This window comes from Vipera ursinii (assembly GCF_947247035.1).
Source record: "Vipera ursinii genome assembly, chromosome: 1".
NCBI lineage: Eukaryota > Metazoa > Chordata > Lepidosauria > Squamata > Viperidae > Vipera > Vipera ursinii.
In genome coordinates this window covers 22,241,650-22,256,942 of record NC_139512.1, presented here as the reverse complement: position 1 = coordinate 22,256,942, position 15,293 = coordinate 22,241,650, and the positions used below count along the sequence as shown (strand labels likewise).

At 38.4% G+C, this 15,293-nt stretch overlaps 1 protein-coding gene across 1 annotated transcript in view; it reads left to right on the top strand.

The window, feature by feature from the left end:
- The window catches only part of MAP4K5 (mitogen-activated protein kinase kinase kinase kinase 5), a 91,900-nt gene that overhangs the window by 64,944 nt on the left and 11,663 nt on the right, over positions 1-15,293 (top strand). The window contains exons 17-28 of the mRNA XM_083349981.1: positions 832-876; positions 2,241-2,283; positions 3,270-3,468; positions 4,560-4,657; positions 6,036-6,077; positions 6,853-6,937; positions 7,041-7,120; positions 8,234-8,294; positions 8,578-8,692; positions 11,246-11,304; positions 12,228-12,331; positions 12,844-13,021. Of these exons, the coding sequence (XP_083206107.1) occupies positions 832-876; positions 2,241-2,283; positions 3,270-3,468; positions 4,560-4,657; positions 6,036-6,077; positions 6,853-6,937; positions 7,041-7,120; positions 8,234-8,294; positions 8,578-8,692; positions 11,246-11,304; positions 12,228-12,331; positions 12,844-13,021 (1,109 nt within the window). The remainder of the gene's footprint in view (positions 1-831; positions 877-2,240; positions 2,284-3,269; positions 3,469-4,559; positions 4,658-6,035; positions 6,078-6,852; positions 6,938-7,040; positions 7,121-8,233; positions 8,295-8,577; positions 8,693-11,245; positions 11,305-12,227; positions 12,332-12,843; positions 13,022-15,293) is intronic.

The window sequence follows — 15,293 nt, the reverse complement described above, 5'->3', positions numbered from 1 at the left end:
ACGCAATAAAAAATGAGCCTTTTTAGCTTTGGCTTCAAGAGCAGCTTTTTGCACTCTTGGACTTCACTACAAAACACACAACTTTGATTTATGACTTTATTAGGCTTCAGCTCTATGTCAAAGGGGCCATTTCACAAGCTTAGAATCTTGATAAGAATAGAGGTTACTTTAAATCTGGGTTTCAGTGAATAAAATTTCCAGTAAACATGTTGCTTCAGTTCTGAATTAATTAAACCATCTCTGAGGGAGGATTGTCAGAACCAGAGCAAACTCTTATTAACATTTTCCCCCCCTAAATTCTTCTGTCCGCAGATATTCTGAGCAAAACTTTGATCAATAATGTTTCTTGCTGGATGTGTAGACTCAGCGATTAATTCAGACAAGCTTATGATGGCCAAGGAAATCAGGAATTTGTAAGACTCCTTGGGAAGATTGGTGGGGGAAGTTTAATATAAGAGAATTCAGTGTTTTGAAAATTAGCTTGCCCCAGCTGAATAACATTACGAATGCAATTTCTGCAGTTTCTACCGCACATAGTGAGAGTCAGTCCCAGGGAAGATTGTCATAGATTCTCAACCGGTGTTTTCTTTGCAGCTTTGAAGGTAAATTCTGAGTAAAATCTCTTTTCAGATATAATTGCTATGTGGATCCTGATGACACAGAGAATCTAGATTCCTTCCAATTTCCCTCTATGGGTTATTTTTTGCAATAGAGCAAATTTCTGCCAATTTGGCAACTTGACCTTCTCAGCTGTCACAGAAATACATGCCTTTTAGCTATTTGATTTACAATGTTTTTCTTCCTTTTTAATTTTATAAACATTTCTTTTAGGGGACATCTTACCAAATTTGGTGATGGCCACGAAGATGCTGAGGAGTAAGTGTTTTCTTACTGATCTCTTTGTATTTACTGTCTTGATACTTTGATCGTTGCCCCACAACCAAGAAAACTACATCATGGAAATCATACAGTATTGGGTACAGGCAAAACCATCTTGCTCTTCTTGCACCATGGACTTACAACATAAAAGTACACAGAAGGGCAGATGGCTCTGGAAAGGGGTTCCACTTGTATTGCAGACTCAGTGCAATTATTGTTAAGGAATTAGCTGTTCACTCAGACCACAACTTCCCAGCTTGCTTTGCCATCATGCTTGAGAAACCCAAAGGAGCTTTTTTAAAGAGGCAACTGGATTTCTTTTGTTTTTCTTTGAAGACATTTCGCTTCGGTCTTCAGTCTTTTTCGCTTCTTGGATGAGAAATGAAATGTGTTCAAGAAAAAACAAAGTCCAGTTGCCTCTTGAAAAAGCACCCTTGGGACAGCCATGACCTGGATGACTAAGGATCTCGATAGACATGTCTGAGAAAGCATCCATAGTTTTTTTTCCTCCCGAAATGATCTATATCATTTTGCAACATTGCATTATTCTGTCTGTCCAAACACAAACAAATCATCCCAAATCTTACGTAGTTTTCAGATGGCTCTGAATTTTTAAATCCTAAAAGGTGGGGGGGGGGAGAAAGAAATGGCAAATCCAGAGTTATTAGTATGCTTAGTGGAGTTTTTTTTTAAAAAAAAAACAATCTATGAAATAGTTGACCAGCCTATGCAGGTGCTGCTACAACAATTACAGTTGTGTGAAATTATCTTTTTTTTATTTCCCATTTCCCTCATTTAGTTCTATGAGAAATCTATTTGGGACCAGCCTATATTTGACTTGATGGATTGTCCTTGGAATTCCTTCTTTGGAGTTTCTTAAGTTGAAGCCATTTCTTAGGGATGTTGTAGCTGTAGATTGCACTTATAGATGACTTTTTAAAGTCTGTTATTTATATCTTTAAGAGTAAAACAGCACATGGATAGTAGGATGTATGCTTGAAGAACGCCAGAGAAATTTATGATACCCTTTCTAGTCTGGGGACATTGTGCAGGTGGAGCAGAATTTAAATATTCTTAGATATATGATATATCCCCATTTACAAAGGGAAATGAAATCTCAGAAGGGCAATGCTTGTGTATTTTTATCTTGCTAATCATGAGTACTCTTTGTTTGTTTGCTTCCTTTAATAATTCCATTTGAAAAGGAATATGTTCCATCTGAAATAAAAGGCTACTATTGCAAAATTAAATATTCTGGGCAACTAATCAGTTTTTTGACATTGCGAGCAATAATGATTTCTTCATATTTTAATGCTGCTACCTTATTAAATGGGAATGAACACTTTTGTTGGACTTTTTAGATCAACATTGAAAAGAGCTGGACCCCCTCCTCTGCCTCCAAAGGTAATTGCATATCCCTAAGCATGAATCAATAGTTGCATACTAAGGAAGCTTTTTAGGAATGGTAATTTCTAAATTATAGTAAGGTTTTATGTATGTACGTACGTATGTATGTATGTATGTATGTATGTGTAATAATAATAATAAAGTTGACCTTGGAGGTCATCTAGTCCAACCCCCTGCTCAGGTAGGAAACCCTATACCATTTCAGACAAATGGCTGGCCAGTCTCTTCTTAAAAACTTCCAGTGTTGGAGCATTCACCACTTCTGGAGGCAAGTTGTTAAACTGGTTAATTGTTCTAACTGTCAGGAAGTTTCTCCTTAGTTCTAGGTTGCTTTTCTCCTTGACTGTATATATGTATTTTAGAAAATTTATATAGCCACCTCTCGCTCGCAGCGACTCTAGATAGCTTACAGAACATAAATACACAATGTAAGTGAAATAAAAATAATAAAATAATAATTCCCCACTCTCATCCCCCTTGGTGACAACACTCATACCAGCCATTTAATGGGTTCCATCCCACTGCGGAGTCCAAAACTAAGTCTCCAGGGCCTTCCAAAAGAGTGGGGCCAGTTTAATTTCTGGAGGGATAATGTTGCAGAGGGAGGGAGCCACCATGGAGAAGGCCCTTCTTCTGAGTCCTGCCGGATGTATCATCAATTGTTCACTTTACTGCAATTGATCACACATTTCCAGGAATCGTTTCTCTAGTTTTTGTTACCTAGACATCTAGTTTTCATACTGTTTAATATTACTTGTTCTTTCTCTGGCTAAAATGCTAAAAGTTGTAGTGTTGAAGAGTAACTTAGAGATATAATATAGAGGGTCTGTTCATATGCAGGAGAGGCCATTTTGAAGAAATATCAGGCATAAAGGGAAGCACAGGCTTGGGAAAAGAGGGAACAGGTTAGGCCTGATGACGTCTTCAGGAATAGAAAGTGACCAGGGAAAAAGTAACGTTCATGTTTTATGTTTCTTCTTTAGCCTCGATTAGAAGAAATTTTCATGGATAATGAGAAGTCCCAGACGATCAAGTATTGTCCCGATTTCCAAAATCAAGCTTCACCAGGACACCGGAGACAAAGCATCCCCGTTTGTGGACCTCAGATAGAGCCCTCTGCATTTGGCATGAGCAGCAGTGTCAGCAGCCCTGGTCTCCTCACAGCCAGATACAGTGATTTGGGTAACTAGCATTGTTTCTTGAATGAAGATTAGTTCTGCCATGCTCAACAGTATGGAAAGTTCTCTTAGCTCAATGGTTCATGTTCATCATGACCTCCCAAAATATGTAAGATTGAAACAAATACGAAAGGAGATCTTTGCAGAAAGCTTGCAGATTCAACCACTGTATGCTCAGATACAGGCTACAATTACCTTGTAAATATTCAGAATGAAAAGAGAAGAAAGATGGTATTATGAGTTATCCATGGTACTTTTGGGTGGATATCTCAATGCGTTATTCCCCAGTTACGAATATTTTCACTTAGTCATATAGTATGCCTCCTTTAAATTAGAGTGCCCTAAACAGTGCATCAGAACATAGAAGAACTTGAATTTTAATTCAGGGGTCTTAAAATGTGATGGTCAGTTCACAACATTACTAAATATAAAAACACTTGATTCAACGTATTCTTCAGTCAATTTGTAGGCTTCAGGAGAGGAGCTGGGTGGAACCTTTGTCTTCTACAATTTCTGTCACCCATCCCAAATTTCAGTATATAGCATAAAAAGATTAAACCCCTTAAGATCTCTTATTCATTTCCTGAGAATAGAAGAATTATCATACATTATTTTCTGGTAGGCTGAAGCTTCCAAGCCCCTATCTGTTGCCCCTGAAATCCTTTCCATTCATGATAGCATTTGGCAGCATGGTTGCTTGCCAGTGAGAAGCAGAAGACTCACGAAAACTACAGCATAAGCCGTAAAATAGGAATAATGTATAAAAATGAAGGAAAGTCCAAGGAAAAAGGAAAAACCTGGTCCTTCCTTCTTTGTATCATTGCCTTGTATCTCTTGGCCCCAGCAGAGCAGTGGACTGTAAAGCATGAAAACCAATTTTGCTCAGCAGTAGCTGCTACCTCTGTGGCTCATGACTAGGTTTGGTTTAGTCTCCCCATTGGTATCTTCCTGGGAGATGGGGTGGAGACCAGCAAGGGCTTCCCCATAGCTCTGCAGTCCTGAGACAAAAGGAATCCTTGTCTTCTGCCCGAGTCATATTTTTTTTAGTTTTTTCTTCATGCAGAGCTTACTTCTGTTTACAATTCTTCTGTTTAGGCAATGGAGACACTGTGACAAAGCATCCTGAGGAAAACAGTGAGGGATCGGGCCATATGCCGCAGCTGCCACGGAAAAAGGAGAAGCGGGAATTCCTGGTGGGCGTTTATATCTTTTCTTCTGCAGTGGGGATGCTTAATTTGTTATTTCCTGCTCTTCGGTGCTTAACATAAGGACAGGCAAGAAAAAGGAGCCAGTTTGGCTTGGTTAAGGAACCAGGCTAGAAACCAGGAGACTGGTGAGTTCTAGCCCTTTCTTAGGCACGGAAGCCAGCTGAGTAACTTTGGGCCAATCATCCTCTCTCAGCCCAACTCACCACATAAGATGATTGTTGTGAGGAAACTAGGAGGAGGAAGGAATGCTTGATAAGCTCACCACCTTGAGTTATTTATAAAAATATAAAGGGAGGACAAGTCTCTGAAAAGGGGGGCACACTCAGAAGTGGGAAGAAGGGCCTGAAATGCAGACAAGGAAAAATTATTTCCTGTTTGTTGTGGCACTCTCCCTTCTGTGCATGCACCACACCTGTTCCAGAATAGTGCAAGATTTGAGAAATCTTCCCCAGTCTGATGTTCTCTGTCTGTGTTAAGATTATTGGCTGTGCTGGCTGGGACTTCTGAGAATTGTCACTCGAACATATCTGGAAAGTTCTGGATTGAGAAGTTAATGAGTGAGCCTCTTCTTTCCCAAGATTTTTATGGCTAGCCACAAATCTGAAGGCCCAGAAAGAAAGCCATGACAAATATCCATCGTTTATTCATCTCAGTCATTCCAGGCTTTAATAGGCTAGCCTTGTTGGTCAGATGTATCTCTCACCTTTCCCCAACCTGTCTTTCCTCCAATCATTGAAGGCAGCTTACGTAGGGCTCCCCTTCATTTTATCCCCACTTCTGTAAAGTAAATAGGGCTGAGGCTGACTGACCCAAAGCCACCCACTGAGGCTTTTGAATTAAGGGGGACTTGAACCCTCTGCCTAAATAGCTTCTTAAATATCTCTTTCACCAATTGTTGCAACCCAACATTCCAGGTTAATTTTTTTTTTAAAAAATCCATTTACTAACAAACATTTACTTTATTGAAAATGTTTTAAATAAACACTTGAAGAATATTCCATTTGGCATGCTGTAGCAAGCTGCAGTTCACTAAGACACAAACACTTCAAAAACATGCACAGATGATACTTTTCCAGAGGATGAAAGCAATTTAGCCTGACATGAGAATCTCTCTGTAAGGGGGAATTCTGCCAAGAAAACACTTTCATTGTTGACATATACCAAACATAAAAGCATCCAAAGAGTGCCTATCTTGGCAGAATATTCTAATACACATACAAATTGTAACTATTAAGCAATCCCATAAATTATAAGGACAGAACATTCTGATTCATTCTCGACAGTATATTTTCCGCCTACTAAGGTGTGTTAGAAATATTTCAGACTGAATTCAATGTTGGCCTTTTGCTATTATTGTTGACAGAAGCCAGCAATCAATGGCCTTCCACCAACGCCAAAAGTACTGGTAAGTTCTTTCACTTAAAATGAAATATTGTTAAGGTGTGTTGATATTGCTCTGCTGTTAAATTTGTAACTTTGTTTCATCTGCATCCTTTTTCCCCCAATGCAAATTGTTCTCTTCCCCTCCTTTGCATCCAAGCCTCCACCCCCACCCCCTCTCTTTAACAAGCATGAAATCTTTCAAAGAGATGTGTGCCCTCACCTCTGCTCACTTTTGTGATTGGGAATCATGCATAAAAGTGAAGGTTGTGAGAGTTCGGCCTCACCATGAGATCTTATTGGCTAATGGAACAGACCCATCTCTTAAACTAGAACTAATATAAATAAACCTTTCACGTCTTTTATGGGGCCACTTGAAACAAGTATTTAAAAATAGTACCTAACTAACCCTCATCATTGTTCTATCCCTTCCCAAATTACAGATATTGGAGGGGGGGCGGGTTAGACTCTGGCCATTGTTTATACCAGTTGAAGATATTAATAATGGTCAGAACAACAGAATAACAGAGTTGGATGGGACCTTGGAGGTCTTCTAGTCCAACCCCCTGCTCAAGCAGGAAACCCTATACCAGGGGTAGGCAACCTCGGCTCTTTTATGACTCATGGACTTCAACTCCCAGAATTCCTGAGAATTCTGGGAGTTGAAGTCCATGAGTCATAAAAGAGCCGAGGTTGCCTACCCCTGCCCTATACCATTCTAAACAAAAGGTTGTCCAGAAGGAATAGGAACTTCTCGTGTTGTAAATTGGGATATATTTTGTTTACTAATGCTATTCTAGATGGGAGCATGTTTTTCAAAAGTGTTTGATGGCTGCCCTTTGAAGATCAATTGTGCCACCTCATGGATACATCCTGACACCAAAGGTAAAAAGTTGCTTTACATTTGCAAATTTGAGATCGTTTGTTACTTTCATTTTTTTCCCCAACTTATGTAGCTAACTCAGTTTGTCTTTCCACCGTATTACAGATCAGTACATTATCTTTGGGACTGAAGAGGGCATTTACACGCTGAATCTCAATGAGCTGCATGAAGCTACCATGGAGCAGGTAGGTGAAAAATGCTTTCTGGGTCCAAGCTGGAGGTGCTCATTCTTTGCCGAGGGAGAAACTCAGGTAAAAAGTGGTGCTTGTTTCTCAGGTGGGAAATTAAGAATGGCATGGATGTGAGCAAGCAGGCTGGGTGGCATTTTTGTATCACTTCTCTGTGGTAGTTTGGGATTTGTTTTGGACTGAATAAATATTTTTTGCTATACTCTAGGCCATGGGTAGGCAACCTCGGCTCTTTTATGACTCATGGACTTCAACTCCCAGAATTCCTGAGCCAGCATGGGAGTTGAAGTCCATGGGTCATAAAAGAGCCGAGGTTGTCTACCCATGCTCTAGGCTGCTGTAGATTCAACAAAGGGACACTTTTTCAACTCTGCAGTCACCTGAGCCAAAAAGTATGACCTAGGCAGGAACAGTATTTCTTCTGGATCCTCCCACTTTTTAGAAAGTGGCCCCACGTAAGAGTCAGAATATTCTAGGCCTGAAAAAGATTGCATATGCTTGACCTAAACCTGTGACTTTTCCTAGGAAAAATGCATCCCTCTCTTCTCCGACTAGTATCGCTTAGTAAGCCTGCAGTGTAATTGGAAAGTACTTTTGATTACTTTACATTTCTCCATGTTCCTAATACGTTTAATCTACCACGGTTTTCTTTTATTGCTCTTGTTTTTTTTTCAGCTTCTTTGATTTGGGGTTCCTGGTATTTAATTTTGCAGTAGGAATTATCAGTGATCTTAGAAGTGCTGGAGGGAGGTAGATAGAGATAAACGTATAGATGAAAAGTATTAAAATGTGAGTGGCATGGAATTCTGAAAAGCTTGATAATGGTATTAACAGAACAAATAGGTACATACTTATCTAGCAATAAATGTCATTGAATACAAAGGGATTACTTCCAAGTAATACTTCTTTAAATGATCCTGTAAGTGGTATTGATATTAGATCAGGTTAAAAGGAATTGAAAGTCTCCTTGTGTGTTTGCATTCTGGATAGCCATAAAGGATAATTTTATTTGCCCCCAAATTGTATTGCCTGGAATTCACAGAGCTCTAGAATCAAATTCCCTTTTTTTTCACTTTCACCACTGAAACATTTTCTACTCCTTTTTCTTAGTTGTTTCCACGGCGGTGCACTTGGTTGTATGTTATCAACAACACTTTGATGTCACTCTCAGGTATGTGTATTGTTGAAGAAATGTCTCATAAAGCTTAAAAGATGGGGTGAAAAATTTCAGTGTGCTGAATTGAACTTTTGGTAAATCTATGAAAATCATCTCTTTCATTTTTTTCCCCCTTTCATTCTGCAATTTGCTTGGACCTGTGGATACTTGGGGGCTGTCCTTTTAGAAGGTAATCTTTTCTTGCTCTATACGTTTCCTTATTTATTTGTTTGTTTGTTTGTTTAGTCAGTTTGATATGTAAGAGTTTGACTTAGATCAAATATCATTTGTGTTACAGGGAAAACGTTTCAGCTCTACTCCCATAACTTAATAGCTTTATTTGAACAAGCCAAAAAAACAGGAATAGCTGCTCATATTCAGACCCATCGGTTTCCTGATAAAATACTACCAAGGTAGGGTAATCTTGAGATACAGGTTTTTGCTATTTTGTCCCAGAGCATTTATCTGCCTTGTTTGCTATTGCTGATCATGACAACATTTTCCATATGCGGTTGCCTCTTCTTCTGAATGCTCATAGAGAATTGTTTTTGCTGCTTCTAGGTTTGCAAATACAGAAGTATATCTGTAACATTCTATCGTATTGTAATATAGATATTTATTTATTTATTTATTTATTTTATTACATTTATATCCCGCCCTTCTCCGGAAGACTCAGGGCGGCTTACAAGCTTAGCAGTAGCCTTCATTCTATGTATATGCCTGCTTGTTAGGGCTTTCACACACACCCCAAGCGGCATTATTACAAAGTCAGCTTATTGCCCCCAACAATCTGGGTCCTCATTTTACCTACCTCGGAAGGATGGAAGGCTGAGTCAACCTTGAGCCTGGTGGGATGCGAACCTGCACTAATTGCAGGCAGCTGGTGTTACTTAAGGAGGCATTAGCTCACTGCTCCACCAAGGCTCTTATCTCTGCTCAAGGCACCTTGTGCAAATAGATATGTTCCCCACAACAGCGATCATGTAAGGTAGGTTGGGCTGAGAGGAAGTCATTGGCCCAGAGTCATTGGTTTAGAGTCCAGACCAGCAACTTAACTGCTATGCCAAATTATTTTAGGTTCTCTGTTGTCAAATTATTTTAGGAAAATAATTATACAGTTCTTTAAATAAAGTACAGGACTACTGTGCTGATGCTATAGGAAATAACAGAGTAGATGATGTTCACAGATGATAAAGCATTGTTGAAATTTAAATATTATGGCAAACAGCCATTAAAACAAAGGATATTACAGAATGTGATTAAAACTATTAAGATCTTTGTTGGGTTACACAAAGGATATTGTTAAGGTAAAGGAAAAGGAAATTGTTTTTATGTTCTTGATGACTACTAGAATTAAAATTGCCATTAGGTGAAAGTCATTATTATATCAGTATTATAATAGTGGCCAATTGGATGGATACAAGAAAGATAGAACTGTTTATGATTGAATCTATAGCAATTTAGAAAAAAATGCCCTGTAGGTCTGGAGCCTCAGAAAAAAACAATTTGAGAAATCAAAGAAGACTAAAGAGATATCCTTGGTGAAAGAAAAAGAATGACATTCTGAAATGCCAAATGTAGACAGTTTATTTCTTTAGAATTCAATATTTCTGAAGAATGTTAACTATTAAAACTGTATATAGTTTTCCTGTACCATGATTTGCTGTTGTGTATTTTATACATAAAGCATTGAATTTCTTGTCAATGGAATTCAGGAAAAAATGTTCCTGAAATTTCTGGAGGCAGTATTGAACTAAAGACAGCTCTGCAAAAGTGGAGCAAGTAGCTGGGGCAAAGAAAAAAGGAACCGATGAAAAGATTTGTTCCTTGGAACATCTCTGGATAAGGAGAGGATGGGAGATTACCCACATGTATTCCAGACTGTTCCTGACAATGAAACTGGAAGACAGTGATTTTTCATACATTTGAGCACCAGGAGACAACGGAATCAGCAATCTTGCTTGCAACTCTTAAAGGATACTAAGTTCGCTAAACTCACTTTCTAATCACCTTCAACAATTACTCATTTGTTACTTCTAAGATACTAGAGACCTTCAGAACAAGTTTAAACATAGTTAAAATAAGATGTGTTGTGGTGGCGCAGTGGTTAGAATGCAGTACTGCTAGCAGTTTGGCAGTTCGAGTCTCACCGGCTCAAGGTTGACTCAGCCTTCCATCCTTCCGAGGTCGGTAAAATGAGGACCCAGATTTTGGGGGGGCAATATGCTGACTTTGTAAACTGCTTAAAGAGAGCTGTAAAGCACTGTGAATCGGTATGTAAGTCTAAGTGCTATTGCCGTTGCTATTTTGATTGTCCTTTCTGCTGATACCAAGACTGAAAATATTATGTTTTATGATATATTTATAGATATGACATAGGATATGAGATGAGGGGATAAATGTTTGTAACTTTAGAGGGGATGAAGAGTTACTAGTCTTGTTTATACTTGTGATGAAGATTGGAAGTCAACCATTTATATATTTCTTTTTCTTTATTCTTGCTTTTCTCTTTTTTCTTTTTGTCCCTGTCCTTTTTACTCATTGCTATTCTCTTTTCTTTTTAGAAGTTTAGTTTGTATTAGATTTTATTACTATAATTAAAGTATTTAATAAAAATTACATATTAAAATGGAAGCTCCTTTTCTGTTAATAGAAGAAAGGAGTGCACATAAGAAGAAAATCCTGAAAGATCAGAAAACAGACTTTCTATTTTCAGAAAATCCACCAAAATGCTATAAAAGCAGTCTCCAAAAGCTGGTATTCAGAGATAACCCTGTCCTTCTCCATATTTTTTTTCTATTTTGTAAATATATGCAGTTGCCATCAAGAACAGTTACTCCATTCCTGTCACTGTTTAATATTCTGTGCGTTTAAATAAAAAGTAGCTTAAAGAAAACTTGTTGAAAATTATTTTTCCATGAGGCCTCTGACCTGTTCTTAACAGTTGGCTCTGGTATTTTTTCCAGAAAATTTGCCTTAACAACAAAGATCCCAGATACGAAAGGATGCCACAAATGTTGCATAGGTGAGTCTTCATCTTGAGTTGATATTGTCAGTTCAGTTTACAAGAAATCTTCCAGCTCTACCACCCTACAACTTACAATGCCTTCTTAGAGTAATAACTTTCACATAAGTTGGACTATAATTGTCTTAATTCCATCCTGTTTGACTATTCTGACTAGAAATATGAGAATAATAATCTAGCATATCTCAAAGGCACTACAATATGGAAGGTTGCCTGGAAACCTGATTTTGTTTCCACTCGCTTCTAAGCTCATAGAGCAGGTGCTTTTCAAAGGTTTTCCTGACTACTCTTCTCTGAGGAAAACTACATGGATAGTTCCATAATAGATGAGAACAGCAGGTTGAGAATCAATGCAAGATAAAGATAAAAAGATAAAACAAGATAAAACAAAATAAAACAAGATAAAACAAAAAAAGATTGGCTAGTTCAGCTGTATATGCTTAGGTTTATTTTTCAATGAGGCAGGAAAGGGAAATTTCAGGTATGATGAAAGTACAATATCCTGCGGGCTGGCAGTTTGACATGCCTGCTGTTGGTCATGTTGTGTGTGGTGTTTCTGCAATATTCGAAGTACATAGGGAGTGCAATAGATGTGGACCAGGAGTAGGCAACCTCGGCTCTTTTATGACTCATGGACTTCAACTCCCAGAATTCTAGGAGTTGAAGTCCATGAGTCATAAAAGAGCCGAGGTTGCCTACCCCTGATGTAGACTGAGGATCTTGTAGAATGAGTCAAAAATGTTGCAGTAATTATATCTCTGAGGAGATGCAACATCACATTATTCTTCTAGGATGGTGCTCCAGGCATAAGAGAATAATGATAAATGATTCATTTGTGATAAATTGTAATATGAACTCAAGCAGCTGGCAAATTAAAATGATCCATTATGATTACTTCAGAATTCTTCTTTTTCCTTCATTAGTAAGAAATCCATATACAGGTCATAAATATCTCTGTGGAGCTTTGCAGTTGGGAATTGTTTTGCTTCAGTGGTATGAACCAATGCAGAAATTCATGTTAATAAAGGTAAGCTTCCCCTCCACACACACCTTTTTCTTGTATTTTTGCAACTTTTTTTAAGGAATCTTCCAAAGCAGAGTGGCGCTGTTAGCATTTTGAAGTAATTTGAGACTTCAAATGAGTTTGAACCTGTGAAAGTTTTTGAGCTCAGTTTAAACTGTTGATCTTTATTATTAAATTCTAAAACATCAAGGATAAAGTGGCCACTTGTTTTTTGAAGGCAAAACAGGACAGAAGCAGGGCCTATTAAATAAAAATCCTTCCTTGGGAAGCTGATCCATAAAAGCTCATTTGAGAGGATTTTCAGAGAAATGTTTCGAAAGTGCTTGAAATTTGTATACCTCTATATTTATTGTAATATTGTATACAGATTTAAATTGAATATTATATGATGGTTACTTTTTAGATTTAAAATAAATGAAATAATGTGAATGGATACATTCTAAGTATGCATATCTTAAAATGTACAAGTTGTTCTTCAGTTAGATTTTTAAAAAAAATGTATCTTCATCCTCCAGCACTTTGATTTCCCTCTGCCAACCCCACTGAAAGTATTTGAAATGCTGGTGATCCCTGAACAGGAATACCCTATGGTATGTGTTGCAATCAGCAAAGGAGCTGAACCAAATCAGGTTGTACAGTTTGAGACAATCAACTTGAACTCAGCTTCCTCATGGTTTACAGAAATTGGTATAGGTGAGTCTCTGGCCTTGTTCAGTTTAATTTTGTTTAGTTTCTGTATTAGGTATATGCTCAGTGTTCTGTTTCCAGGTATGAAATATTTTAAATTTGTTTTGGGACCAGATCACCACAAAACACTTCCTGTCCCAGAAGATTTTTCTCCCAGAAAATTGCTGGACAACGCTCAGAATGGCTAGATCAGCAAGGTGCAAAAGAACACTAGAACGCTCTAGAATTCCTCAGAACTTTCCATTTCCGAGAGATAGAGTACAAAATTTTGTGACCTAGTTTATCTCACTTTTTTTCATTGCTAAAATCCAAGTGGCCCAAGGCAAAAATAGGATAAAAATAGCATAAAACATGAAAACAGAACAACTCACAATTCAATAAACAATAAACCTGTGTTGGCAATTCAGCAGAAATATATTTAGAGCAGCAGAAGCATATAGATTAGCTTTGTTGGATTCCAACCCATCACTTTAGGCTACATTTAGAGGGTACTTAGTTGGAGAGGACTAATAGGAAGACTAAACAGTTGGAACTATTTGACTCCTCAGTGTACAGAATTTCTATTTTACTGGTATTCCAGATTTGAAACTACAATAACAACAATGAAAGACTACAGGAACCCAGCTTATTAAAACTATTCTGAAAAATAAGATACTCTCGCATAGACATCTGTTAACAGGTTTTGACCATGTCAAAATTAATGACCCATGCAATATTACATGTGTCCTCAATGAAACTGCATCTACATGGAGGGAAGTCTGTAGTGGGGTGCCCCAGGGCTCTGTTCTGGGCCCAGTGCTCTTCAGCATCTTCATCAACAATTTAGACGAGGGGATAGATGGGGAACTCATCAAATTTGCAGACGGCACCAAGCTGGCAGGCATAGCCAACACTCCAGAAGATAGGCTTAAGATACAGGAGGATCTGGACAGACTTGAACACTGGGCGCTACCTAACAAAATGAAATTCAGTGGTGAAAAAATTAAGGTTCTACATTTAGGCAAGAAAAACCAAATGTACAAGTAATATAGGGGATACCTTGCTCAATAGTAGTAACTGTGAGAGGGATCTCAGAGTCCTAGTGGACAATCACTTAGATATGAGCCAGCAGTCTGCTGCAGCTGCCAAAAAAGCCAACACAGTGCTAGGCTGCATTAACAGAGGGATAGAATCAAGATTACGTGAAGTATTAATACCACTTTACAATGCCTTAATAAGGCCACACTTGGAATACTGCATCCAGTTTTGGTCACCACGATGTAAAAAAGATGTTGAGACTCTAGAAAGAATACAGAGAAGAGCAACAAAGATGATTAGTGGTCTGGAGGCTAAAACATATAAGGAATGGCTGCTGGAATTGGGTACGTCTAGTTTAATGAAGAGAAGGACTAGGGGTGACATGATAGCAGTGTTCCAATATCTCAGGGTTTGCCACGAAGAAGAGGGAGTCAAGCTATTCTCCAAAGCACCTGAAGGCAGGACAAGAAGCAATCGATGGAAGAACCAAAGAGAGAAGCAACCTAGAACTAAGGAGAAATTTCCTGACAGTTAGAACAATTAAATCAGTGGAACAATCTGCCTCCAGAAGCTGTGAATGCTCCAACACTGGAAGTTTTTAAGAAGAGGCTGGACAGCCATTTGTCTGAAATGGTATAGGGTTTCCTACCTGAGCAGGGGGTTGGACTAGATGACCTCCAAGGTCCCTTCCAACTTTATTATTGTTGTTCTTATTACATCATTGTGCAAATGTAACAACTCTATAATATAAGCTACTATATAAGTTATGTCATTTGTATGATAACATCGAGATGCTTGTCATTTTCCCAACCTCTTTCCCGTCCTGCAGAAGATTATGTACTTATATTTGGAACTCTGCTAGCAGAAAGCAGACTTATCTGCAGAAGTCTTATGTTGATAGCCATCTGCAGAAGCCTTCTAAGATGAATCGCTGATGTTCTGCAGTGAAAAGGAGACAGTAGGGGTTTTTTTGACAGATGTTGGATTACAGCAATGATCCCTAATCAAAGAAACTTCATAATAGAAGCAGATGTTCTGCAAGATGCATCTAATGAACTGAGCTGCAGTTCAGGAAACCTCAGTCAGAAAAGCTGCTACCGATTTCCTCTGGGTTTTTTTGTCCTTATAGGTAGCTCTCTCCCTACAGCAGGCATGTCAAACTGCCAGCCCACAGGCCGGATGCGTCATCCCGAAACTGCACCCACCCCCATTGCCGGCAATATCACAATATGTTGCGCGACGTCACATGATGTCACGAGTT